Genomic DNA, 27,439 nt, shown 5'->3' on the forward strand with positions numbered 1-27,439 from the left:
CCTTCTGATCCTTTTAGTTTATCCCGAGTCCTCATTTGAAACAGAACCATAGACTCTGCTCCTGAGTTGACACACAGAAAAAACAATAATTTTTTCCACATGGTTTCACCTGCAAATTGCTAATATCTCAGATCCTATGGATGTGCATATTTTAAACATGGCTGGAAGGCAAAGGGGACAAAGGGTTACTGTGTTTGGGCCCAGCCTGTAATAAAAAGTAGTGCAGAAGGTTGGGAAGCCCTTGCCTCTGGAAAGCACAGTGCTGCCTAGAATTCTCCATGGTGCTGGAGTAATGTTTAGGGGAAGGCTCAATATTCCATCTGCTCACACACAGCTACATAAGGGCTGACAACTTTAAGCTAAACAGCTTAGTGCAACAAGCTAAAATACTGTGACATTATACAGTAGATATAGGGAATACCTGAGAGTACAAAGTAGACAGTTTTGAGTACGTCTACACTGCAATTAAAAGCCTGTGGCTGGGTCATGCCAGCTACCTCAGGCTCCTGGGGTTCAGGTTAAGGGGCTGTTAAACCACAATGTAGGTATTCAGGCATGGGTTGGAGCCCAGGTTCTAGGACCTTGCAATCATGGAGGGTCCCAGAACTAGGGCTGCAGCCTAAACCCAAATGGCTACACCGCAATTAAACAGCAACTTAGTCCATGTGTGGTAGCCCAGTTTACTGGCAAGGGCTTGCCACAGGTGTCGAATTGCAGTGCAGACATACTCCGTCAGCCTGAGTATGGGATGGACCCATCACAAGTTATGCAGGTCATCCCAACTTCATGCAAATGAGCAACTGATATAATATTACCTCTCCTTCAGAGAGTTGACATAGCCTGTATGGGTTACAGAAATTGTATGTTAAGAAGTTTGAAAAACCATTTGGCCTCAATATTTATTATTTCTTTCTTATTACAGAACTCCAGCTGCACAAGCTTTAGCGGAAGAAGAATTTTATACATAACATTTTAGAATTGCTGGAATTCTTTTGCAAATTTGACACATTTAACCTAGGCCTGAACAGAGATCTCAACTATTGTCTGCATCACAAAGGCCATTTCCCCACCTTTGATATTTTCAGGAATGGGAGACATCCTACTTAATTTTCTTCATCAACTGACCCGACCAGTGACAGATAACCCCTTTTATTCCTCCTCCTCCATTTCCCTTCCCTGCTATATAAATCCTGGGTTCTATTTTTCTATTCCAATCATCTGAAGAAGTGGGTCTTACCCACAAAAGCTCATGAACTAATAAATTTGTTAGTTTGTAAGATGCTATAGGACTGCTTGTTATTATTTCTTAAGGTGTGAGCATTGTTAAAAAAAATACAAAAACAATAAAAACCGTCATTCATACAAAAACTTTACTCTCCCAACCGCAATATCAATTTAATTCTGTAATAGGTAACAGTCCTTCAATACCCACAACTGAGTTTTCTCCATGATTAAAAGTTCGTAACTGTCTCAGGGTACGTCTACACTGCTCACATTAGAGCACTGCAGCTAGTGGCAGCATTGTGATATGGGAAGTGATGTCACATGTCATAACCAGGGGAGAGCTCTCCCAGTGATAAACAAAAACCACCCTGAATGAGCACTGGTAACTACCTCTGGGAGCGTCTCCCCGTGATAAAGCACTGGCCATACTGGCACTTTTCAATACTAAATCTTTTCTCACTAGGTGGGTAGTTTTAGCACTGAAAGTGGTGATGTAGACACAGTTTCTGAGCTACAATGAATAGCTCAGTCTTTCCTTCATACAGCTTGGATCTTTGATCTTGATCAATTGTTAACAGGTAATAAGCCGATAAAGGTCCATCCTGAAGCCATTCAATCATGTCTCCCAAGGATACTGGGGGAACAAAAAAATCTCTGTCACACCTGTTTCCTCTCCCTTAACTTCCGTGCACTTACCTATCCTCAGAATGTAAGCTCCTCAGATCAGAGGTTGGGTGTGTCTACATGAGACCCCTCCTTTAGGAAGGGGCATGTTAATGAGGGAGTTTGGAAGATGCTAATGAGACACTCCATGAATATGCAGCTCCTCATTAGCATAATGGCAACCGCAGAAATTCAAAAGTGCTGCTTTCGAATCATTAGCCACCCATGTAACCGGGAGCCTTTTGAAATGACCCCCAGGACTTTGAAAGCCCCTTATTCCCAAAAAAAAAGGGGGCTTCTGAAGTCCTGGGAGTCATTTCAAAAGGGCCCCCCGGCTATACGGGCGGTACGCTATTTGAAAGCGGATCTTTCGAATTGCCGCAGACGCCATTATGCTAATGAGGCACTGCATATTCATGGCAGTGCCTCATTAGCATCTTCCTAACTCCCTCATTAACATGCCCCTTCCAAAGGAAGGGGCTTATGTAGACAGACCCATCATATTTCAGGGTTTGGGAAGCACCAAGCACATAGTGAGCACACCCATAAAAACACAGTAAGTAATAATATTATGGAATATGTAAAATGGCTTTGGTTAATCTTGTTATATTTTATAAAACATTACACATTTATGCTGCTTTATTAACAACATGTTGAATAGTAACAGAGAGGTAGCCAGGTTAATCTGCTTTGTTTTATTAACAACATGTTGGCAATGGTAAGTACCATTATATTGATCTTAGACACTACATGTTATGGTAAGTAAATAATTTTCAGACAGAAAAGTGGGATTTTTGAACACACTGCTTCTCTTTAGAAATAACCTTGCAGACATTCGGGAACAAAATAAAGCTTACAACCACTCAAAAACCAGAGTAACAGTTTTTCTAGCTATAAAAGTGTTCTGGTAATTTATTCTTCACCTTCAAAGTCTATACTTTTATTGTTTTGCATGCTTGTGCTTGACTTATTGGTGCAGTTGTTCACTGATATTTATTTCCACAGTGCCAAGGTGATAAAAAACAGCTCTGAAAGAAAAATGTTGAATTAAATAAATAAACAAAAAACATAAATATATTTATTTATTTATACTTAGTCCTCCCATAAGCACAGGGAACTAGACTAGGCTGTCCCCTTTCTAGTCCTCCAATCCAATGATTTTTCAACAGGTTTTTTAGTTTTTACATTATAATATCACTATTTATGAATGTCACCACAGTGATTTTATAAAGCACATTTTGTTTGCTTTAGACCACTCTTGTCGCTTTTTAATCTAACTTTTAAAATTCATTAAAAAAAAAACTGGAGTGGCATCTTCCAGTCAAAACTAGCAATCAGACCCATTAAACTCTTATTTCCAAGAGTTTATTTGCACACATGAATACATCTGTTGAACTCAGTGGGGAATCACATTTAAGAGTTTGGAGGATTAGGCCTGCAAAATTGTTCAAATTAGCAACTCTCTGCATGTGGAATGGTTGTAATTGGAGGCAGATTTTTTCCAAATAGCTGCTTCGCTCCTGTTACTTCAGTGAGACGTATATAAGTTAATATACATGTATAGGCCGCATCCACACTAGCAAGTTATTTTGGAAAATCAGGCACTTTTTCAAAAGAACACGTTGAGTGTCCACTCATAAAATGTGCTCTTTCAATCTGTAATCAAATGAATGCTGTTTTTCTTTCCAGAAGCTGTCTTCTGCTCCTGGATCAGGATAAGCACCTCCTTTTGAAAGTTTCTTTAGGAAAAAAAAAAAGCATGTAGATGTTCTGTGGGCCTTTTTTTTTTTGAAAGGACAATCCTCATGGTGGATTTTTTAATCCCTGGCCCATTCTTTCGAAAGGGCTGTTGCTGTGTGGACACTGTCTATTGAAAGAGTGGATTGGTCTTTCAATCCACCTTTTTGTCTGAGGATGCACTCTTTCAAAAGAGATTTTTTAGAAGAGATCTTCTGGGAGAACTTCTTTCAAAAGACCACTGTAATGTAGACATGGCTGCAGAGTACCTACCTTGTGGCAGGAAAAGGCCCTATATATTCTGTATAAGTGTAACCCCAGGAGGCACTGAGACCACATACTAGGGAGTGTCAAGTATCTGCTCCACAGCATTAGATGAGTGCCAGCTGGCCTTTACCTCACGTGATCAAGTACAGGGCTTTAGTCCCTATGGTCACAGGTTCAATCCCTCCAGGTCTGTTGGCATTACAAGTGGGGGTTTGTCTGGGTTGAGCTGCTAGAAGGTTGGGACACTTTTCCTTAGCTGAGGGAAGTACTTAACCCCTAAGGCACTGAGACCACATGCTAGGGAGAGCAATGTCCCTGCTCCATAGCCTTAGCTGAGAGCCAGCTGGCCTCTAGCTCACATGCTTGCAGATTCAATCCCTTCCACCAATGACTCAGATCCATTGGTGTTATGTAAGGAACAGGTCCAATAAAAACACTGGAAGCTCTGACCTTAAAAGTAGGTCTTGCTCTGTTACAAGGCTTATAGCATTCTTCACACTTACCTTCTTTGTAACAACAGGAAGGCTTATTTTGCTTTCAGCTTTGCTTGCTTCTTATCTCTTTTTATCTTGCCTTCATTGCGCATTTGCTCACACAGTTGCCTTGTTTTCAGTCCACAATCCAGAATTTCTTTCGGGAACAGGCTCTGCGCATCAAACACAGCTTTCAAGGCTATAAAATGAAATTCACATAAAAATCAATCACGTTTGGTAATGTACGCCATTAAAAAGACAGCCTCGGGGGGGCAGGAACAGAATAAATCAGAGAGAGCAATATTGACTTTTTGCTTCCAGATTTGCTATGAGAAATTTATGGCTTTTTGGAAATTAAATTTTGTTCGCTCTTCTTTGGCTTAATCTGTACATTACGCATATAGGCTCAGAATCTAAAAAAATTCTGTGGGGAAGTTCTGTGCCCACATTGTCTGCTCATATGGATCTCAGTTGAGGATTAGGACTCTAAAATTCCAGTCTGCCTCAGAAGTTGTGCAGCTATGAATCCTCTAATTGTGAAGGAGAAAGAACAGAGGTTTTTGTGTGGTTGTTTTAAAATCACTTTTCTTTTAATATATTTTAATCTGTTTACAGCTGTTAAGAGGCTGTAAAATGCTAAAGTCAGATTATCCTATCTAATTAAAACAAAATAATTTAAATTGTTACTTGATTGTCTGCACGACTGAGCAAGTGTATCCTACAGTCATAGGATACCTGCCTATCTAATCTCCTGGCTATCTAATCTCCTAGGATCACTAGTCCAAGATCAAGGACCAAAATCTGTTTTCTGGTGTGTATATGTCCCTCTCATTAAAATCAACTAATGGTCACAAATGAAGCATTAAGCAATATTTACTGAGTTGATAACCTGATGCCTGAGAATATCTCTTCGAGTAGCTCAGAGACAGGAGGCATGGCTGCACCATTCCTGTTGTTACCCAGGAGATGTTTTGATCATTTTAACCTAATCAAAACAGGTACCTGGACCATTGAGATTGTGGCTACAATTTAATCATTACACTTAGATGTATCTTTACTTTGATTATAACAAACTTTATACATAGGGATTGAGCAATATTCAGAAATTGTGCAAATATTCAGAATAGTGCAGAGACCATAAAAATAATCACAACTGCACTAAGCTGATTGTGCACTGCTCATTATTGCCTAAGCACGAAACTGCATCTTTCATGCAGAGGAGGAGATTAGGAAGCACATGGCTCAAAGAATTAAAAGCATAATTTTCACAGGTCCGGAATATCAGCAGCTCACACTGACTTCTAGTCACGGGGCTGAAGTCAATGGGCATTTTTCTACTGACGTCAGTGGGCTTTGGACAAGATCCTTAATGATAAAAGGATTCAGATTTTAAATAATGCACCACATCCTGATATTAAACAGAACAGAAAACAATGGTAAACGGAAATAAGACTAATTAATACATTATCTGAGCAAAAGTCAACGTGGTTTCTGTAAAGGGAAGTCGTGTCTTACTAATCTATTAGAGTTCTTTGAAGGGGTTAACAAGCATGAGGACAGAGTGGATCCAGTAGACATAGTATACTTAGATTTCCAGAAAGCCTTTGACACGGTCCCTCGCCAAAGGCTCTTATGTAAATTGGGTGGTCATGGGATAGGAGGAAAGATCCTTTCATGGATTGGGAACTGGTTAAAAGACAGGAAACAAAGGGTAGGAATATATGGTAAATTTTCACAATGGAAGGGGGTAACTAGTGGCATTCCCCAAGGGTCAGTCCTGGGACCAATCTTGTTCAACTTATTCGTCAATGATCTAGAGAAAGGGGTAAGCAGTGAGGTGGCAAATTTTGCAGATGACACCAAACTGTTCAGGATAGTCAAAACCAAAGCAGACTGTGAAGAACTTCAAAAAGATCTCAGCAAACTGAGAGATTGGGCAGCAAAATGGCAAATGAAATTTAATGTGGGTAAGTGTAAGGTAATGCACACTGGGAAAAATAACCCCAATTATACATACAATATGATGGGGGCAAATTTAGCTACAACAGATCAAGAAAGGGATCTTGGAATTATAGTGGATAGTTCTCTGAAAACTATCCACACAGTGTGCAGTGGCAGTCAGCAAAGCAAATAGGATGTTAGGAATAATTAAAAAAGGGATAGAAAATAAGACGAAGAATATCTTACTTCCCCTATATAAAACTATGGTACGCCCACATCTTGTGTACTGCGTGCAGATGTGGTCTCCTCACCTCAAAAAAGATATATTGGCGTTAGAAAAGGTTCAGAAAAGGGCAACTAAAATGATTAAGGGTTTGGAATAGGTCCCATATGAGGAGAGGCTAGAGAGACTGGGACTTTTCAGTCTAGAAAAGAGGAGACTGAGGGGCGATATGACAGAGGTATATAAAATCATGAATGGTGTGGAGAAAGTGAATACAGAAAAGTTATTTACTTGTTCCCATAATATAAGAACTAGAGGACACCAAATGAAATTAATGGGTAGCAGGTTCAAAACTAATAAAAGAGAGTTTTTCTTCACACAGCGCACAGTCAACCTGTGGAACTCCTTACCAGAGGACACTGTGAAGGCCAGGACTCTGACAGAGTTTAAAAAATAGCTCGATAAATATTTGGAGGTTAGGACCATAGATGGCTATTAGCAAGGGGTAAGGTATGGTGCCTAACCTTTTGTCAAAGGCGGGAGATGGATGGCAGGAGACAAATCTCTTGATCATTGTCTTCAGTTCACCTCCTCTGGGGCACCTGGCATTGGCTACTTTCAGCAGACAGGATCCTGGGCTAGATGGACCTTTGGTCTGACGCAGTATGGCTGTTCTTATGTTCTTATGTGTGTTTAATATCTAATTAATTTGTAATTTACTAATTGGCAAATTTCAGAAGACATTAGAGAGCAGTTCTAAAATCATTCAATACATATTTAGATTATACAATTCACTATACCCAGATATGTGCCTAAGCATGAATAATTTTGACCATGGTTAGTTTTTATTAATACCTAGGGCATTTAGGTCCTGGATCCAAAAGCCACTGAAGTCAATGGGAGTGTTTCCATTGTCATCAATGTATTTTAGAGTAGGACATTAAACACAGGATTAGACTTGCAAGTGGATTCACAGATGCAGACCTCTGCATGTATGCAAATTCCTTACCTCACAGTGGTCCTGGGAGGATACATAGGCTTTCAGAGCTCTGAGAGGTAGTTTGGATGTGGGGCATGCAGGCTGAGGAGGGAGTTTTGTGGGGGCAAGTGTATGGGCTGGGTGTGAGCTCTGGGCTGGGGCAGGGACTTGGGGTGCAGGAAGGAGTAAGGGACAAAGGCTATGGAAAGGAGTTTGGGGCACAAGAGGTGTTGCGGGGGATACAGCACTTATCTGGGCAGATCCCATAAGTAACCTGCATCCCCCTCTGGCAGCAGCCCCTACGCAGGGATATTCAGGGGTCTCCTCATGCTGCTGCTCCCATTTGCTTCAGAGGTGCTTGCTACTCAGGGTAGGGGCAGCGTGTGAAGACAGTCACATACACTGTCCCCAGGGGTCACAGGGACATGCTGGCAGCCACTTCCAGATTTGAAAATGGTGCAGAACAAATGGGTAGGAAGCCACTTTAGTTTCCATTGGCATCAATGGATTTTAGAGTAGGACACTATGCTGCTGGCGCTGGCAACTGACCCTATTAAATCATGTGGGGCCAGCATGTAGGGCTGGGGGATGCACCAGAGAAGGTGCACAGGGGCAGCAGGTGGGACGTGGGGGAGACCTGGCCCTGAACCAGGCCTCAGCCCTGAGCCAGGAATATTGCTGGAACACAGCACCACAGGCCCATACAACTCACCAGCCCACCTGTAACAACAATTGACACAAACTTGACTGACTCGAGAAGGACCTATATTAAAGACCCATGTTCAGCTAATGGTCATTGTCCCAGATTAATGAGACTTGTGATTAGTGAGATGCCATCATCACTTTATTTTAAATGTTGATTCAGAAAGATTTATGGTTGTAATAACTGATTGTTAGCTTTATAACCTTGTATCTACCATATTACGCCTAATTCAATTCTTCTTCTTACCAACTGTAACCCACTCTTTACTTTTTGAGATTTTGTTATTTTGTTTAATAGCACTTGTGCATTTACAAGAGTAAAATCTGCTTCTTTGGTCCATGAATTGTAAATTTCAGGTGGATGAATTCGAAGAGGTTGGAATCAGTCAGATGTGAATATAACCCTTGTATTGCATGCCTGAATCTTTCCCAAGAGCAAGAGAGAGAATGCAGATAGGATAGTAAACATGCACTGTGAGAAAAAAAGAGATTTTTACCAGGTGGAAACAAGCAGCTGACTAGTAAATGGAGTTCGTGCAACAATTAATGGACGTTCAAGATACAGATTACAGAAGCAATCTTCCAGATTAAAAAGTAGGCATGCAATGTCAACATTTGGCCTTGCTGAATCAGCAGCAAAGGCTTTCATTTAATTAGTATTCCCCTATCCCTTATTCTCAATTCTTTCCTCATCTTTCTCAATTGACCCTTGCTATCTGGCTCCCACAAACCTGACAGTAGCTCACCTATAACCATAAATTATTGACATTTAAATAGCTCAATTGTGTAGATAAGCCTTATCAAATAAATATTACTATAATGTGTTCTACAACAAGCCCTTAACATTACAGTAGGATGGTTAGCGGTGATGTTTCAACATCAGGATTTCTGAAGGATGGGCAGAAAGGAGAAGCATTAGAGAGCCATCAAGGAAAATGCCAGAGAGAGAGCAATCACAATAAATGATCACAGAAGCCAATTTTCTTTACGGCTCAAGACTTTAGCAGTTACAGCAAACATGGCCAAATAAGTCAGCCTGGTTTTGTGTAGGGGGGAAAAAGGTCAGTTTGCACAAGGTACATGCAACCACTATTTATTTTAAAGTACAGTCCAATGTAATAGTCATTTTATTGAGGATCCATTCTGTGACTTTTGTAGGAATACGTAAAGCACAGCGTAATGGCCCAAGGATACTCTGTAATGATCAAGTATAGCAGTAAATGTTTTCTCAGGCTTCCTGTATAGAACTGCACTTACCCTCTCACCATTTACCTCGTTTCATTGAATTTTCATTTTCCATGAGCACTTCTGCTATTTCCAGCCATCTGCAGATTCAGAAGTCGGGTGGGGAAAGCTGACTGGAGAATTGTCTCTTTCTGCCATTTCTTGAATGGGGCTATGTCAGAAATGGCATAGCTCCTCAGGCTTGCCTAGACATCCTTCTGCTCCATCTGTCACCTCCTGTCTTTTTTTTTTTTTTTTTTTTTTTAAATTAGGAAGAAATCCAGTGTATACTGAAAAAGTTTCCCTAAAGGAGGGCTCCTTAAATTACTACCAGAAACGTCCCACTTCAAGGGGACAAATCAGCTTAGATGAATTCACTGGTCCTGCCCTGCAACACTCTCTCTCTCTCTGGTACAGGTTAGTCAAAACCTGTTAAAAATAACAGTTCGTTTCTGCCAAGAACATAATCAGAAGGGAATGCTTCAGCATCACCTTATTTATGAATATTTAGGGCCTGATCCAAGACCTACTGAAGGAAATATCTGCTATTGACGTAGACTGCAATAGGCTCAGACCCTTACAAAATAAATAGTTCAAATAGGATTGTATGCCCTGCTGCTGTGTTGAAGCCCTAGGTCAGCAATTAAGCAATAAATCTATGATCTCCCTCTCATTCTCACACCATTGGTATGAGATAGTTATCTTTATTTTTGCGTTTCCATATATAAAGCTGGAGTAATGCACATATCATCTGTGGGGCAGCTTCCTTTTGGCTTTCTCTACCATGCTTCACACTCAAAGTGGATTGCCGTCTCCTCCCAAAACTTGTGCAGTTGTTGGTTTCTTAGTAGATGTTTCTGTAACTTTTGTTTTTTACAGATAGGCATGTTAACTCTAATCTAACCCCTTTTACACCTCAGGGAGAGGTGATCCAAATTCGTCTGGTCTCTACCCTTTGATCTATCCAGTTTGGGTAACCCTTCCAGGAGCTGTATCTCCCACTGGCATATCTCTCCAGGTCCTTGAGACACACAAGCCACCTTCCCATGAAAAGAGAAGAGAGTGGGAATGGCTAGACCACACTCTCAGAAAACCATCACCCAGCATAGTCCATCAAGCTCTCACATGGAACCTGCAAGGAAGACACAAAAGAGGAAGACCTCGGACAACATGGAGGTCTACTGAGATTGAAGGAAAACAACTGGGGTACTCCTGGAGTCAGCTAGAAGTTTTGTCCCAAGACAGAGGGAATTGGAGGAGACTTGTAGGTGATCTATTGTCCACTCAGAGTACAAGGGATTAGTAGTAGAAGTAGTAATGTGCATATAATCAAAGTGTACTTACTTTCTGAAAGGGTAGGGAGCTTCAGATTTTCAGAACACCTCTCCTCTGTCCTTTCCCCAAAGTATTTGTCAGGGTTTACAATAAAGTCAGGCTTGTTCGTTTCAACAATCTCCTCAAGGGCTCCAATATTTAATGACCTAAATGTGCCTTTAAACCAGCAAGATTATTGAAAAAACAGAATTAAATTCCAACCTAACAGCCCAGTTACAGTTCTAAGATAAGGTAATTTCTCTTATCCATCTTCATATTATGCCACTTGTGAAGCTGTAATGCTCAGGGAGAATAAACGTTTAGCAATAAACACAGCTGTACAGATTAAATCCACACTCATTTTTTATATAAAGCAACCTGAGAAAGCTCAAGGATTGTCAGCTCTGAGCTGCAAATTGAATGGGGAGAAAAAGGGGACACCCAATTTTCACTTGGAATTGACACTTTTCACAAATAAACTTGGATCCTCTTCACTTTCTTCTCTATAATATGTAACATCCCCCATAAAATATGAAGTGAAAATAGTTTCTTTTACCTATTTAAATAAAACCAAAGAAAATGGATCAGGTTTCTAAAGATAATTAACAATGTTAAGTGTCATCCACTTATTTTACTTTTATCACTGAGATCAAGAATGGTCCAGATTGTGCAATTCCAGATGCTGAAAGCTTTTCAGTTGTTTCTTAAAGGTGTGATTCAGTATAATTTGAAGCAAACTACATTAGCACACAATAAAGTGCTATTATTTATGCAGCACATTTCATCCAAATCAGTGGTCTCCCAGACTTCTTTATGCCATACAGACCAAATCAGAAAGAAGGGGTGCCTAAAGAGAACCTGCAACAAATGAGTGCACCTCCATCCACAAATCACATAGTTTACAGAGTTCATTGCAAATTGGGCTCACATGTCTCAATTTGGATACTATCTACAGGAGAGCACATTGTGTCTAAGGGCAGATAGCTATCGTAAGATGGCCTGGGGAAGAGACTGGAACCATTATTAACCTCGTATTAGTAGAAAAACTCCATTACCTTTGGTTGTGCTGAGGTTTGTTCCCCAGGAAACAACCCATAAGATATACTTACAGATATACAAGCAAACAGCTACTGAGATTATAATGTCAAAATGGCTATTTACCAGTGGAGTTTTGCATTGTCTTCCCATTGAAGAGCTTATGCTTCTTTCTTTTCTGTGTTTTGTTTTCTTGGTATTTTCTACCCAATATTGTGTTTTCCCATGGACTGATACTAGAAAGAAACAAGTGTAGTGACTTTTTTGAACAAAATTTAAATACAAAACCAAATTGTCTCTCCCTGCAGTTTCTAATTTTACCCTTCATGTGGTATAGTTTCACGCATTCAAAGGGCCATACCTTTCTGCATCCAAATATAATGATTAAGTGTCAGAATACATAATACATGTGTATAGCTCCATATGGCTCTTGCTTCAGTAACAATATGCTACAGGACTACATATAATCTTATAGGGCTTGATTAGAAGTTGATTGAAATCAATAGAAAGGCTTCCATTGACTTCAATGGGCTTTGGATTGGGCCCATAGTCACTTTTATTATTCACATTTAAAATGGTGTATAGATCATTCAAGTATGAGGCTGGAAGTTGAGAAAAAAAATCTAATGACTGCAAAAAGTCCTTTTGTGGTGATGGAGAGTTTTCTTTCACTAAGATCCCATGAGAAAAAGCACTTCTAGGCCATTTACCTGGATTCCAATCCATCCCTCAGGAAAGTAAATTCATTTCCTTATGGCTATAACTGGGCAGAGAAAGGTAATTCTGTTTTGCAGTGGATTTGGAATTTGGAATCACCAAAATTTGGAATCACCTTCCCCTCATATCTTGAAATTCTCTGAAAAAGGGAAAGGGGAACCAGCTCTGATAGCCTACCCAGAGTTCTAATCCTGAAGCCTCAGAGGCTGCCAAGAAATTAAGGAGACAGATGAGCTAGCAGGAAACCTGGCAGGCAAATTTTCATTGGAACAATGGCACATATCAAACCATCTTTTGATATGATTTGATTCAGTCACATCAGAAACTTTTGGGAGAATGAGGTTTTGTTGAAATTTTTCAGACCAGTACTACTGTTATTCCAGACTAATTGTCATCCTATTTAGAAATAAATATAATTAACCTACTACCTGTGTGACATCCTCATGTGATTATAGGTCTACAAAAGAGGCCATAGTGTAAAGGAGTGACACTATACCTTTAACATTTGGAATGACAACAATATATCCTAGTAAGTGCTAAAAAAATTCCACTTCTGATGCACCTGGGCTTGACTTTAGGTGCTACCAAGTCTACATACTAGTGAAATATTTACTAGAGTACACAAATGTCATTGTCATTTTTCATATGCTTGTAAAGGAGTGTTAGAATTGTAACAATTCCACCTTTTTGTCTTCAGGTGCTTCTGAAAAAAAATCAGATTCCTCTCAAGAGAAATCTAGTAAAACCGCCTGTTCTGCTCCAGGGTAGAAGAGTCATCTGGCACTTCTCTAAGCACACATTTAGTATGTTTCTGAAAATACCAGACTCTGCAATCTTACTGACCCCAGAGACGTCACTGGGGAGCATTTGGAGCACGTTTAAAGCAAGGTATATGCTCAATATTATATTGCAATGGTTCAGCTTGGTTATTTTTAGCAGCTTTTTATTTTTTTTTCCATAGACCTGTGGATATTGGGCCTGATTTAGATGACATTTTCCACACAGTAAATAAGGAGCTATTGCTTTGAAATGATTGGAATTGCTCCAAGATTAGAAAAAGATCTGCTATTTTTAAATATGTTTCTCACCACAATAAATCGTATCTGCCACAAAAATGCCATTAATTTTAATCCATTTTGCTCTTACTTTCTAATAATCTCATGGAATAATGTAACTTTTTAAAACCTTTTAATAAAATAAATTTTCATACAGTTACACTCAGGAAGTTATTTGAGGCAAAGAGGGAGTGGTGTAGTTTAATTTTACTGGTCTTGCTCTTTGGCACAATCCTTGTTACGAAAGTCATTAATGTTTTAAACATTTAGGAGTACACTGTATTTTCTCAGAGATATACACATAATTACTTGAGCTTCAAGAACAAATATAAACCCTCTGAATGGGAGGTAATAAATTGCAGGCTTATTATGGTTATGATACAAGAAACAGTGTAGTCTAAAATATATCACAAAAGCAGCATACAATTTTTGAGGACCCATCAATTTAAAAGGGTCAGTGGCTCTGGACTACCTCCACCATTTCTTCAGCTGTGGCCAGAGTGCCAGGCCCTTTAAATTGCCACTGGAGCCCACAGTGGCACATGCCCTGTGGCCTAATGGTGCTGAGGGGCTGGCTGCAGGAGGCTAGCCTCCTGATCCTCCTCAGGGCTAGCCTTCCACCCAAGGCTCCACCCACCCCATGCAGGGAACTCTGCTCCAGCTCCCCACCACAGGGCCCAGCAAAGTCTTTCATCAACCTTGAGTGTGACTTGAGTACTGACTTGAACTCAAGACACCTGAGTCCTGCTCCCAGCTCTTCCACTGTCCTCCTGTGTCAGTTCACCTCTGTCTCAGTTATAACTTTTATAAAACAATAATATAAAGGAGGAGACAGAAAGTATGCTCTCACTTAACCCCTACATAAAGTATTCTGAGAATAGAAATAAACAGAAAGAGCTAGGTGGTATCATAGCTTCGCGATAGCATGGCACTGCACTGCCTCATGAGCTGTTCCAGGAGGAATTCCGTGCAGACACAGGAGCAGCTCTGCCCCTTTACAGGGGACAGGATTTTCTGACAGAAAATGAACTTTTGCAAAACTGACATGTTCTGTGGAGAAATTTCCATTTTTGCCAAAAGCAAACTCATTTTCCATCAGGCGACAAGCCACAATGAAACATTTGCTTTAGGCACGTAGAAATTTTTCATTCTGATCAAAAGTGAGAAAATGAAATGTTTCAAAAAATTCAAATAAAAATTGTTTTGAGTTTCTTTTCACAATAAAGAAGTAACTGCATTGAAAAAAATCTAATTATTTTGTCTCAATTTAGGATGAAAACAAATATTTTTAAAAATGTGCCAAAGGCTACTTTGCAAACCTCCTTTTAATAAATGACTTACATGTTTACAGATTCCTCGTTGCCTCTCATCACTAGTATAGCTTGTTCCAAGGGGTTAGGAGAGGGCTCATCTTCAAGAGCAGGGACTTCTTTTTTCATTAGAACATCATCCTTTTTTTCCCTTTGGCTCACATTTTTGTACTGATTTTGCTCTTCTTTGGGGTGGGAGGAAGCATTTTCAATTTGCCAGTGTTTTTCCTAATGAGGTTGAGCAGGAAGTACTTTAAAGCAACTGAGAACTAGAAACATTTCTTACTACAGTTTTACCCTCTTTCATGTACAAGTATCCTCAGATGCAAAGTTTTAAGGCAGCTATTGGCTTTCCTCATTTTCTTCCACATGCACGTTAGCAACTGGTCCGCTGGATCCAGATCCATACTATTTACATTAGAGTAGCTTATAGGAGCTACATGCAAGATTAGGAAAAGAACCAGGGAAGAATGTTCACTGGTCCACGGATAGCAGATTCCTGCTTTACAATGCTCAAGAGGACTTTGGATGTGACACTCAGTGATGTGGGAGGACCCAGGTCCCCCTAGCCCTTTATCACTAGGTGGACTCCTACCACTAGGTGGGGAGTCTCTCTGAACTCATAGAGACTAAATGTGATATATTATTAAATTATTACTTATTATTAAAAGTGCTTCTTAGAAGACATGGCTCCATGAGTTAGATATTATCTACTGGAGCAGAAACATGGCTTCAGGAGTGCTGGAAGGTAAAAAAATGTAAGTGGTGGCTAGAGCTGGACAGCAAACAATTTTCCTGCACCACAAGTTTTCCAAATCAGGCAAAGCAGGGACCTGAGCCTCCCTAACTACTTTCTCTCTGGCCCATTGGTATAAAGTTGTGCAACTTCAAGAGAAAATCATAGAATCCTAGGGCTGGAAAAGACCTTAGGAGGTCATTGAGTCCAGTCCCCTGCCTAAAGCAAGATCAGCCCTAACTAAATCATCCCAGCCAGGACTTCGTCAAGCCAGGACTTAAAAACCTCGAGGGATGGAGATTCCATCACCTCTCTAGGTAACGCATTCCAGTGCTTCACCCAAAATTCTCCTAGTGAAATAGTTTTTCCTAATAGCCAACCTACACCTCTCTCACTGCAACTTCAGACCCTTGCTCCTCATTCTTCCATCTGTCACTACTGAGAACAGCCTATCTCCAGCCTCTTTAGAGTGCCATTCAGGAAGCTGAAGCCTGCTATCATATCACCCCTCACTTTTGTCTTCTGAAAACTAAATAAGCCCAAATACCTCAGCCTCTTCTCACTGGAGATGTGCTACAGCCCTCTAATCCTTTTTGTTGTTCTCTGCTGGGCCCACTCCAGTGCATCCACATCCTTCTATATTGGGGGACCCACAGCTGGATGCAATACATCAGATGTAGCCTCACTAATGCTAAATAGAGGGGAATAAAAACGTCTCTAGATCTGCTGGAAACATTCCTCCTAAGAGAGCCCAATATGCCACGAGCATACAAGAAGCTGAGAGAAGCCTAATGTAAATTAGCCAGTAGACTGATTTAAAGCAGTCACCTGAGCTGTGCAGACCACAGCTCAAGTCCCTGCTCTGAATCAGTTATTGAGAGGAGGTAAACATCCTTCTCACTTGTTTTGATAAGAGGTTCCACCCTGAACTTCAGAAGACTTCCCAACAAAAGTTTTGTCAAACGCCAATACAGTTCCATGAAATGTTTTATCATTTTCCAACTAAAAACTGTTTTGTCGACAAATTCCTGACACGCTCTAGTAATGATTCAGTCTTTGGCCACAACTTAGATGGGGCTGAAACCAAGCATTTTAAATTTATATAAAAAATCACGGATAACTCCCCAGCCACAGGTATGTTTTCCTTTACATTCTGTTTTCCCAACCAAGAATTCAAGCAGAAATGCCGAAATCTAAAGAGAAAATCTGCTCAAGATATTTCTGCTATCGCCTACACAAAAATAGCAAACATGGTTAAACTGCATGTCAAATATCTCCAGGACTGCTGTGGCAATATAGAAACTGATGTGAAAGCATAGCAGAGATGGAGTTAATTAAAAAGTCATCATCCTGGAAGTGAAGCATTCTGTATCAGCCAGCACTACCCATAACAGTTGTGAAGAGAAGTGTTTCTACCTGGCCAAATATTCCGATTGTTGTACCAGACACATCGCTAAGAACAACAGTGCAGTCTGAAGAGGAGGAGAGGATGAGTATGGAACTGCTTCTCACACATGTCTCCAGATAAGTAATACAGTCATCATGTGGCTGAAATGATCTTATCAAGGTAGGTGGCTGGGATACCTTGTTCTCACTGGAACTGAGGCAGTAGTCCTGGTGAAAAGGAAATGGCAGTTATCTGAAGTAGGGAGGTGTTTTTGGATCTAAAAATCTTCTGAGGAGGCTCCAGAGCTGGCTGTGCATGATAGATGGAGGGGCAAATCCTTCCCTTGAAGGAACAGGGGGAACAAATTTTTAAAAGACTTTCTCCCTCCTGGATTTTAAAGAAAAATGTGACACCTCTGACCAACTTTGCATTAGATTCATGGCTATAGGTATTCCAGGATCTGATCCAGCACCCATTGAAATCCATTGAAAAATTCCCACTTATTTCAATGGATATTTAAGGCCCCAAGTTTGAAAATATTTATCAATCTTTTTTCCTTTTTTAAACAGGTTAAACCCAACCTATTTGCATGTATCCCAACAAACTGGGAACATGAGAAACAGAAAGAGAGAATCAAATTATTTCATTGTACCTGTATATTCCATATTTTCATCCATCCTGCTATATCCCCTGTTATGAGGTATCGACACATTTTATCAATGGTCATGGTAATGGATCCAACCCCACTGTGGGCTTCAAACTCTGCCACGAGCTGGCTTTTCAAGGTATTCCAGAACCTAACATAGCCAGCACCTCCACATGACACTAAGTTTGCTCCACCTATAACACAGAAAGATGGCTGAATAAGCAGCAAGAATCATCAGCTTTCATTATTACAAGCAATTCTCTGTTATGCATGAACCTGCATTTTTATTTTTGTTACTGTTTTAATATTGTGCAGGTCACCTTCAAACAGTAAACTTCAGTCACATGAAACATGTTTTATTAAATAGGCATTTGAGGTATGCGGTTCAGAGCTATACCAACAAAACATAGTACTAAAAATTCTCTTTAGGAACCTGTTAACTTTTTCCATGAATATTGTGATACACTGTAATCTTTATGTAATTGGTTTTCTTTATGGTAGTGAAAGGAATTCTGGTCAATCAATTTATTTTATGGGTACAGGAAAAAAAAACTCTAAATAGACCATTTAACAGCAGACTTCCAAATCTCTGCAGATGCTTTCCAATTTGCTTGGCAAAAACATGATGTTGACTCAGAATATGGATGCATAAAGAAGTTTTATTTTATGTTCTCAAAGACAATGCTGCATATAGCCAGAACAGAACCAAATTCAGCCATTGTTTAGTTCTCTATGCATATCCAGGCTTCAGATACTATCAATATGACTCTTGGGTAAATCAAACCAGATGACAATGAGAAAGGATACAAAATAAAAGAGCATTGTTTGAAAAATATTCTGGCATCCTATAGCAGAAGTATTGTAAGGTCCCTATTGAGAGGCAAGAAGGAAAGGAAACTGTGACGTGATAATCAGTTATTGCTATTAATAATGAGCTTTTCCAAGTACTAGTATTCAGTATGGGCAAAGTAAGCAGAGTCTAGTGTGTGGAAGTTACTTTACGGTACCTGTCATGGAAGTGGTCTTTCTAGCTTCTAGGAATAAAAGCTTAATAATAGCATTTTTGCACTCAGAGTCAGAGTCATAGGAGTCACCTACAGACATACGTCTTCTAGGGGATGTTCTTGGAGCAGAAGTAAGTGGCTCTTGTAGTAACAGGTTACCTGTAAGAGACATTCCATGTTATAGTCAACAAAAGGAATTTCTGTTATAAGTAGACATCTCAAATCATTTGGTATCTGACTTTGTTCAAGTTTTTTTTAAATCTGTAACTTTATGAATTCACGCTAAACCTTTGGGTGTTTGCACTATTATAAATATTAATATGAGTCAAATTCTGCCATGCTTACTCTTGGTGAACAATTTCTTACCCTGCAAGCTGAGAATTTGCATTTCAATAGCACTATTTCATAGAATAAGATATTATCCAGCATTATAAATGGTGGATTATGGTTCTCTCAGATCTCCAGTCTCCTCTTTAATGAGCACACAGTATATCGACTAGCTTGTTTTCTATGTATGATGAACAAATGCCTATCTGAAGAGAAGTTTTACCCAGTTATGGAAACCAGATCACCAGAGAGTATAAAATGACATAGCTCCATTCAAGTCAGTACAAATGTGCCAATTTGCACTGTCTGAGCATCTGACCACAATCCCTGCAGAATGTTTACTGAACAGCAGGACCACTTTCAAGAGTCACTCAGCGGTAATATGATCTGCATTGTCTAGACCAGATCATCAGCTGATTAAAGTCAGTGGCCGTGTCTACACTAGCCCCAAACTTCGAAATGGCCTTGCAAATGGCCATTTCGAAGTTTACTAATGAAGTGCTGAAATACATATTCAGCACCTCATTAGCATGTGGGCAGCCGCGGCACTTCGAAATTGATGCAGCTCACCACTGCACGGCTCGTCCCGACGGGGCTCCTTTTCGAAAGGACCCCGCCTATTTCAAAGTCCCCTTATTCCCACCTGCTCATAGGAATAAGGGGACTTTGAAGTAGGCGGGGTCCTTTCGAAAAGGAGCCCCGTCAGGACGAGCCGCGTGGCGGTGAGACGCATCAATTTCGAAGTGCCGCAGCGGCCCGCATGCTAATGAGGCGCTGAATATGTATTTCAGCACTTCATTAGTAAACTTCGAAATGGCCGTTTGAATGGCCATTTTGAAGTTTTTGGCTAGTGTAGACATGGCCCTTAGGTTTAAATCCTTTAAGGATAAGGAAGTTCTTGTAGTTCCTTTGGCATATCTACTGTAATCACAATATTTAAGCATTCTCACTCTGCAGTGTTTTGCTTATTATAAAATCAGTCCCCCAGACATGCCTTTCCTATGACCCTGCTAAACAGATTATGTGCAAGTGAGAAATGAATGTCAAGATATGATATATATCGTTATTTATTCCCCTACAAAACTTGGAAGAAACTCATTGAAATTTAAGTATGAACTATAGAAGGTATTTGCCAAGTCATTTTCCTTATACTCAGATGTGTGCTATCATAAAATGTACTCCAGATTTGATCGGGGAATAATTATAAATTACCCACTGGCATGGGGCTTCGTATACATTAGGCCACTAATCTATGCAAACTATCAACCCAGTGACGTTTTCAAGTTCTGAGCAGTCTCCAGGGTAGCAGCCTCTGCAAGGTTTAGTTAGTGTTATTTATTCAACACTGAACAAGGCAAAAATTAAGGGAATGCTCCTTGCTGAAGGTAATAATATACAAATGCTTATGTAGATGTGTGACAATAAACAAAAGCGAAGTCCTCGAGAGATATAAAGAATAAACTAATATGTATAAAGCAAACACAACCTCAAGGCTGCTTTCTGTCACTCTGGCAAGGGTGTAAATAATCCCCCTAATCTCTACTCAATTATCAGTTATGTAGTGCCTCACTTAATATTACATGCAGAGGCAAACAATATGTTTGCTTTGCCTAGAGCTTGAAAGCAGTGCTGCTGCAATAAGATGCTCACTCACCCAATTTGGATTTGAGGGACTTTTGGGGATCCAGGTAAATTTTAAGGTAGGCTGTTTCTGTACTATTATTCCAGACAACAATTTCACCTCCACAGCTCCCTGCATTAGACAAAGAAAAGATAACTTACTGTTAAACTTACTAACCAGCCTTGATCTTTCACGAAACTAGAACTCTTTTATTGCTAACACAACATGACAGGTCACATTGCAAGGATTTGTAGTGCTTGTATTCCCATGTGCCTATAACCTTTTCATGTTTAATCCTCCCCTACAAAGGTTACTATAAAGGGGTCAGTTCTCTGGTTATATAAAAAAAAAAGCAGACCCAGGAGAAACTGACAGATTTTCTAAGCAGACGGACTGGAACAATTTGTATAGTGAGGGCTGCTGAACCAAACTGGAAACCCTGTCTATAATGAAAAGCATTTCAAGCTAGGGTGTGCTGCAGCACCCCACGCACCCCAAGTTCCAGCATTTCCCAGGATTTTGATCCATACATTCCATTAGATGTAATGTGTCCAAATCCTATACAATTTTACCAATTCACAAAAAAAGAAAGTAAGCCTTAGACATAAGCAGCACAAATCACTCTCTGTAGTATTGTGATTATGGACAGATTCAGCAACTCATGGCTGCAATCTGTCTGCCATCAGCAGGCTTGAATGAGGATGGTGGCTGAAGTCCAAATTCTTGCTTTCAGTTTAACAAGCTATAAGGCCAGATTTGCCCTGATTTGACAAACTAAGCTGTTTGTCTTACATTGGACCCGATCCTATTCTCATTTTCACTAGTGAAATTCACAGGTGGTCACTGGAGCTGCATCTGTATGATATCATTGAACAGCTACATCTTCATTTGGAGCTGAGCTAACTTTTCATTGAGCTAGTGCACTAAAGGTAGCATAGCCACTGTAACATGAGCAGTGGTGTGAGCTCACCATAGAGAGCATATACTTCTGCCATGCTAGTATTTTTGGCTTGCTAGGTCACTGAAAGCTCATATATGAGTTTGTCTACTCAGTTGGGAATCATACCTGTAGCTGCAAGTGTAGACATAGCTTAAGTGAGATCATAATCAAGTCCTTTGCATTATGATAGTTATCTCCAGCAGTCGTTTAGTGAGACTGGAAAAGGCTACTTGTTAGAACTGGAAATAGCCAGAGTACGTTCTTAATCTCCCTTCCCCAGTGGAAGACTAAAGCTTTGGGGGCTAAATAAAGCAAAATAACTGATATAGAGGAATACCTGATTTAAAGAAAAAGCCTCCCTTTTTGTCCATGTATTTATATAATAATGGAGAGACAGTACTTTCCTCTCACTTCCTATAAACTCACTGATTATGATATTTGCCTTAAGATACTGGTGTATTGGAAGCCTTTCATCTCCAGTCACTCGTATTACTCCTTTTCTTCATTAACTAAGGCTATAGAGATGTTTAAATTTGCTTTAGTTTGAGGTTCTGGTTCAAAGCCAAACTAGAACTAAGCTTCAATTTGAGGCTGGAAAATGCCAAAATCTCACAAGCTGATATTATATTTTAGGCACCCTAGTCTTAAATTTCACATGATTAACTATTCATATAATATTTCTGCCCCATGCAAACCAATAAAATAAATAAATAAAAATAAATCTCCCACAGCTTCTGATCTAACTTCTAATCAAACTTTCAGTTTGGACCTAGAAATTAGATTCAGAGCTCATTCTCAACTCTTTGCATATAACCATCTTTCCCCTGGACTGGAACAGATTCACTTGAGGTTTATTTGGTGGCTTGTGAACTCAAATTGTAATCTAGTAAGACATCGATATCACAAAGCTTATACATTTAGCCATTTCCTAAAGGGACTGGGGTCTTCAGCTTCCACGGAAATTTAATCATTATACTTCACAGGCATCAAATTCAAGAGGAGTCAGATATCCCTCACCCAGTTCTCATGCAATAACTACCAGCAACAAACGAACGAGGGATCTTCAGCAAGCGCTCCATCCACTTGAGTTAGCTCCTTTAATTGTTTGTAAGTAGCGGGCTCTTGATGAGGCTAGTCACTAGAGGGAGACAGTCTGACGGACTAAGACAGCAACATACAAATTGATTGACATACAACTCAAGCGAAGAATAAATCTATATGCCACCATATTTACAGAAATTTAAATAACTGTTGTGCCTCTTCAAAAAATGCACAACATTCTGGTTTATGGAATTTTTTTGTAAACCGAACCATTTATTCTCAACGTTTTCCTGTTACTTAAGTCCTACTAATGCCAATCACCAATTCCATAAAACTTGCATTGAATCCAGACTAATGGGCCTCCTATTGCAAATGTTTTTATTCTTCAGTACATGGAAAATATCCTGTTGTAATCATTCTGCTGAATATGAAAAACATGGGGCTGAGTGCCCTTGTCACTTTGTCCATGAGAGCCAGATGCAGCCCTGCCGAAGAAAACATAAAACAAGAGAACTAGCAGTGTGTTTTTCCTGTCTCCTTAAGGAGTTCCAATTTGTTTATATTTTCTAAGTTATGTACCTCAGCCAGCAGCATATTAGCTATTCCAGTCCATGTAGTAATAGAGCAAGGTTTGCACTATAATGATGTGCAAATCCCAACTCTTCGATTTTCCATACATACATACATATATCACAAAGCTTTTATATATATATGGAAAATCGAAGAGTTGGGATTTGGGAATGAGGACATCATGATCGTGCAAGGCTGACTATTACTACATGGGCTGGCATAGCTAATATGCTGCTGACTAAGGTGCATAACTTAGAAAATGTAAACAAATATATATATAAGCTTTGTGATATGGATGTCTTACTAGAATACAATTTGAGTTCACAAGCCACTAAGTAAACCTCAAGTGAATCTGTTTCCAGTCCAGGGGAAAGATGGTTATGTGCAAAGCGTTCAGAATGACCTCTGAATCTATTTATCTATCTATATAGATATGGCAATAAATAAAAATAAATATAAATATCAGGCAATTAATATTAGGCTACCTGTAACTAGAGTATGTGGAGGTAAAAATGCAACACATAGGATGTCATCCTGGTGCTCTACTCCTCCTTTCCATTCTGCAGGCAGAACAAAAAACTGAGTCAGGTTGCTCAGTCGGAAGACAGTAATTATTCTAACAAAAGAGACACGCAGAAAGAAGCATTTAGTCAATCTAGTCATGTCTGAATACTTCAAAAATGTTGTTGGTATTTTTAATATAATAATTTAGTCTAATAATAGTGAGTGGAAATTTTAAAAGCTCTGTCCTTTTGCTTTTATTTGCCACTGAAATGCTTGTACATTACAATCCAAGCGTAATTCTTCCAGCAGCTATTGTTCTGTCATTCTGCCAGACAAAATACTGAACCTGTCCCCATCATAGCACATACTGTTCCCTGCAGTATCAGTATCTAAGGGGATATATACTCTAACCAGAGCTGGAACAAGATGAATCATTTTAGTGATTCTAGAAAGTGTGGAAATACAATAAAATAAGCCTGCAGATTTTGACATTTCATGTGTCAAAAACTCCAGAACACATTGGATGTCATTTTCCTTCTCAAGACCTCACTTAAAATACTTCACAGTAAGAAATTCATTTCCACATCTTCCAGTTGGAGATTCAGCAAAAACTAAGAAAAACTGATGTCCATATTCTAAATGAAAAAAATCAGTCTTGCTCCTACTGAAGTCTGTGAGAATTTTCTGACTGATTACATTTTGGTCAGCATCACATAAGCATCGCTATTTGCAATAATGCAAAATCCATGCATATCTTGATTGTCTGAGTTTTGTGTGAGGTCACTAGTCTTAATGACCATGTACTTCATGTTTTAAATCAATGAATATCAAAATTATCATTCACTTTCCCATTCCCTTGGCAGAGCAAACATTCTTCTTAATGACTCGTGTTGGCTTTGAAGCAGGCTACATCTCCACAACCACAGAAAGTCGACTTAAGGTATGCAATTTAGCTACATGAATAATGGAGCTGGATACCTTAACTCAAATTACTGCAGGGTCTTCACTATGGGGGATTGACAGGAGAAACTCTCGCATCAACTTCCTTACTTGTTTCATCCAGGATAAAGTAACAAGGTTGACTGCAGAGCAATTTGTCTGATTTTCACTAGACCTCAGAATGTTGATCCCCATAGTAGTATAGATGTAGTCTTTGAGGCTATTATTTATTAAAATGTAAGAAGGCATCCACTAAATCCATTTCACTTTGATTCACAGATCAGGAATCCCACCCACTGTTATAATTAAGAAGGTTTGTGACAGAGACCTGAACTGGGTTTATGACATGATAGCTGTGCCTACACTACAAAAATAACTTCAAAGTAAGCAACTTTGAAGTTGAACATCTACATACACCTTCCTTCAAAGTGAAACTTTCCGGGAATGGAGCAAGGACTTCAAAGTTGGGCTTCCTACTTCAAAATTAACTTAGAAGTAAGGGGAAAATGTTTGTGGACTCTCTGCTGGCTACTTCAAAGTAGTGCCTAACTTTGAAGTTAACTTCAATGTTAGTTCCTAGTGTAGATTCACCCATTGACTAAAAAAATTCTTGGTGAAGATAAGTTTCTCTTGGCCAGTTGGCAGTAGCTTAAGATAAATTTAGTACAACATCATACCACCTCTGGGTCACAGTGGCATAAGATTCACACCACATCATCTCCACCCACTACAGCCCCACTCCAAAGGGTTCCACACTGATAGGCCCCTGGTCTCTCACACAACTTCACGAAAACCAGTGAGGTTTCCATGGGGACAAGGATGCACTAATGCAGACCTGTTGGAGGCAGGCATGAGGATAGGGTTGTAGTGAAATCTCCAGGAATTAAAAATAAATAATCTTTAATTAATGATTATGTCATGTGATGAAACCTCCAAAAATTCATCAAACCAAAGTTGGCAAACCTATGAGGAAATGAGCGTGGTCCAAATCTCTAGCTTCTACCTTCCCACAGTCTGGAGGGGAACAAACTGAACCAGCTAATGATCAGGGATCCCATTGCGTAAAGTTAGTACCTGTGCTTTGTTATCAGAGGGATGATGGCATATGGATTATCTTTAAAGATAACCAATCATTTCCGAAAAGATCTGAGAAATTTGAGCATCACTTTTTGGAAGGACAAGCAGAAAAAGTGCTTGTCTTCCCTACTGGCTAAATTGGTGCCACTGTGATCAATACAGAGCCATCTATTTAGTGAATCTTGCGAACTTGACTGCTTTTTTGTTTTGATAGTATATAGACTAACACAGCTTTCTCTCTGTTACTTGCAAAGATGCTGTAAGTAAATAGAAGACCATTCTTCTGTCAACTTCAATACTACATCTCCTCAAGTGGCAGAAGGTATGTTGGTGGGAAAGCATCTCCCATCCACACCGTGCAGTGTAGACACAGTTATAAGTCAATCTAACTTACATCAACTTGTTATGTAATTTAGAATATGTAACTAGTGTAACTTAGATCAACTTCCCTCATCAGTTTAAACCAAGCCGAAGATGAACACTGAAAGTGAGGAACACTCAACAAGCTGCTGGGAAAAAAAGCCATGTGACCTTTGCTGAAGCGCAAGTCTTTCAGTCCTTTCACATTTATAAATTTTACCAACAGGATTTACCCTGGTTGCATGAGGCTTTGCATTGCATCTAGTGCCAACTTGTTTTATTCTGCTTTATTTTATTTACACTGGTTTTCTATTTCCAATGCAAAATAAAATATGGTCTATTTAATAGTGCTGGTATCATTAGCTGCTGTTGAATAAAACTTGCCACTAGGACATTCCTGAGAGAAGGAAACCAAAATTTTGTTCGTAGCGGTATCTGCTTATGTTCTCCTACCTCAGAAGCCTGGACAAAGAGGAGTCCATTCTCAAAGAGCTGCTAGAAGCAAGCAAGAGGAATTTAGAGCAAGGGGAAAGCCTGAAAATCAGGAGAAGGATGAGGCTCTGGACATCTCAAGTAACAACACTGAAAACTTGTCTGCTAACCCTCAGAAACAATGTGGGAACAGCTCGTCACCAGATGACTCTGATTCAATACCAGCAGTGTACTAAATGCATTTACTTCTCTGTGGTCCACTATGAATATCACTGCAATTCAGACTAAAAAAGTGGATTTGAATCACTAAAGAGTAGCGATTGTTTTGCTAGAATGTGTGAGCAGCAGCAGTCTCTTAAAGGTAAATTTATGTTTCTAGACTGAGCCTCAGGACATGAACAATGGACAGTCTGGATATTCAAATACACCTCTTTTCTTGTATTCAGAACATTGTTGCTATGTATGACAAGTTCATGGTCATCAGAGAAGGTTTTATTTCTAAATCTGTACCTGCTAAAAGTCATAAAAATGGATTCGGTTCTCAGAGTTTCAAAAGTAATGAAATGATATATTGTATCCTGTTCCCAGCCAATTAGCATAATTCTACACTGAACAACTGCTCTAAAAATTACCTCTTTAGTGACAATAGCATCTGTATTCTGAGTTTCCTGATTTATGGACAGAATGCTTTAAAATTATGTCCTTCTATATACAATTTATCCTCACATCTGCATGCTGTCTGGGTGCAGAAAAGAGAAATATGTTTTCATTCCTCCAGAAGCTCAAGCAACATTAAAAGAATATTTTTCCACTCATAAAAGGCAAGGGGAATAACACTTTGAAAGGCCAAGCAAGGCTAAAACTGCAGCAATTCATTTTACAGTGGTCTCACTGTAGTCAGAATTATGGAAGATTCAGCCTGGCTTCTAGAATCCATTTTAGTTCCATTGCAGGATCGGGGCCCTAGTTTGCAAGAGACAGAGCAAGTAAT

General features: G+C 39.6%; 1 protein-coding gene across 1 annotated transcript in view; it reads right to left on the bottom strand.

Moving 5' to 3' along the window:
• Positions 1–2,797: 2,797 nt before the first annotated feature.
• Positions 2,798–27,439, bottom strand: part of WDR49 (WD repeat domain 49) — a 61,303-nt gene continuing 36,661 nt past the window's right edge. The window contains exons 10-19 of the mRNA XM_075004374.1: positions 23,622–23,752; positions 20,619–20,717; positions 18,641–18,796; positions 17,640–17,827; positions 17,017–17,214; positions 14,896–15,092; positions 11,909–12,018; positions 10,778–10,924; positions 4,395–4,563; positions 2,798–2,915 (exon numbers count right to left, since the gene is read on the bottom strand). Of these exons, the coding sequence (XP_074860475.1) occupies positions 4,418–4,563; positions 10,778–10,924; positions 11,909–12,018; positions 14,896–15,092; positions 17,017–17,214; positions 17,640–17,827; positions 18,641–18,796; positions 20,619–20,717; positions 23,622–23,752 (1,372 nt within the window). The 3' untranslated portion in view covers positions 2,798–2,915; positions 4,395–4,417. The remainder of the gene's footprint in view (positions 2,916–4,394; positions 4,564–10,777; positions 10,925–11,908; positions 12,019–14,895; positions 15,093–17,016; positions 17,215–17,639; positions 17,828–18,640; positions 18,797–20,618; positions 20,718–23,621; positions 23,753–27,439) is intronic.

Source organism: Carettochelys insculpta, chromosome 10 (assembly GCF_033958435.1).
Source record: "Carettochelys insculpta isolate YL-2023 chromosome 10, ASM3395843v1, whole genome shotgun sequence".
NCBI lineage: Eukaryota > Metazoa > Chordata > Testudines > Carettochelyidae > Carettochelys > Carettochelys insculpta.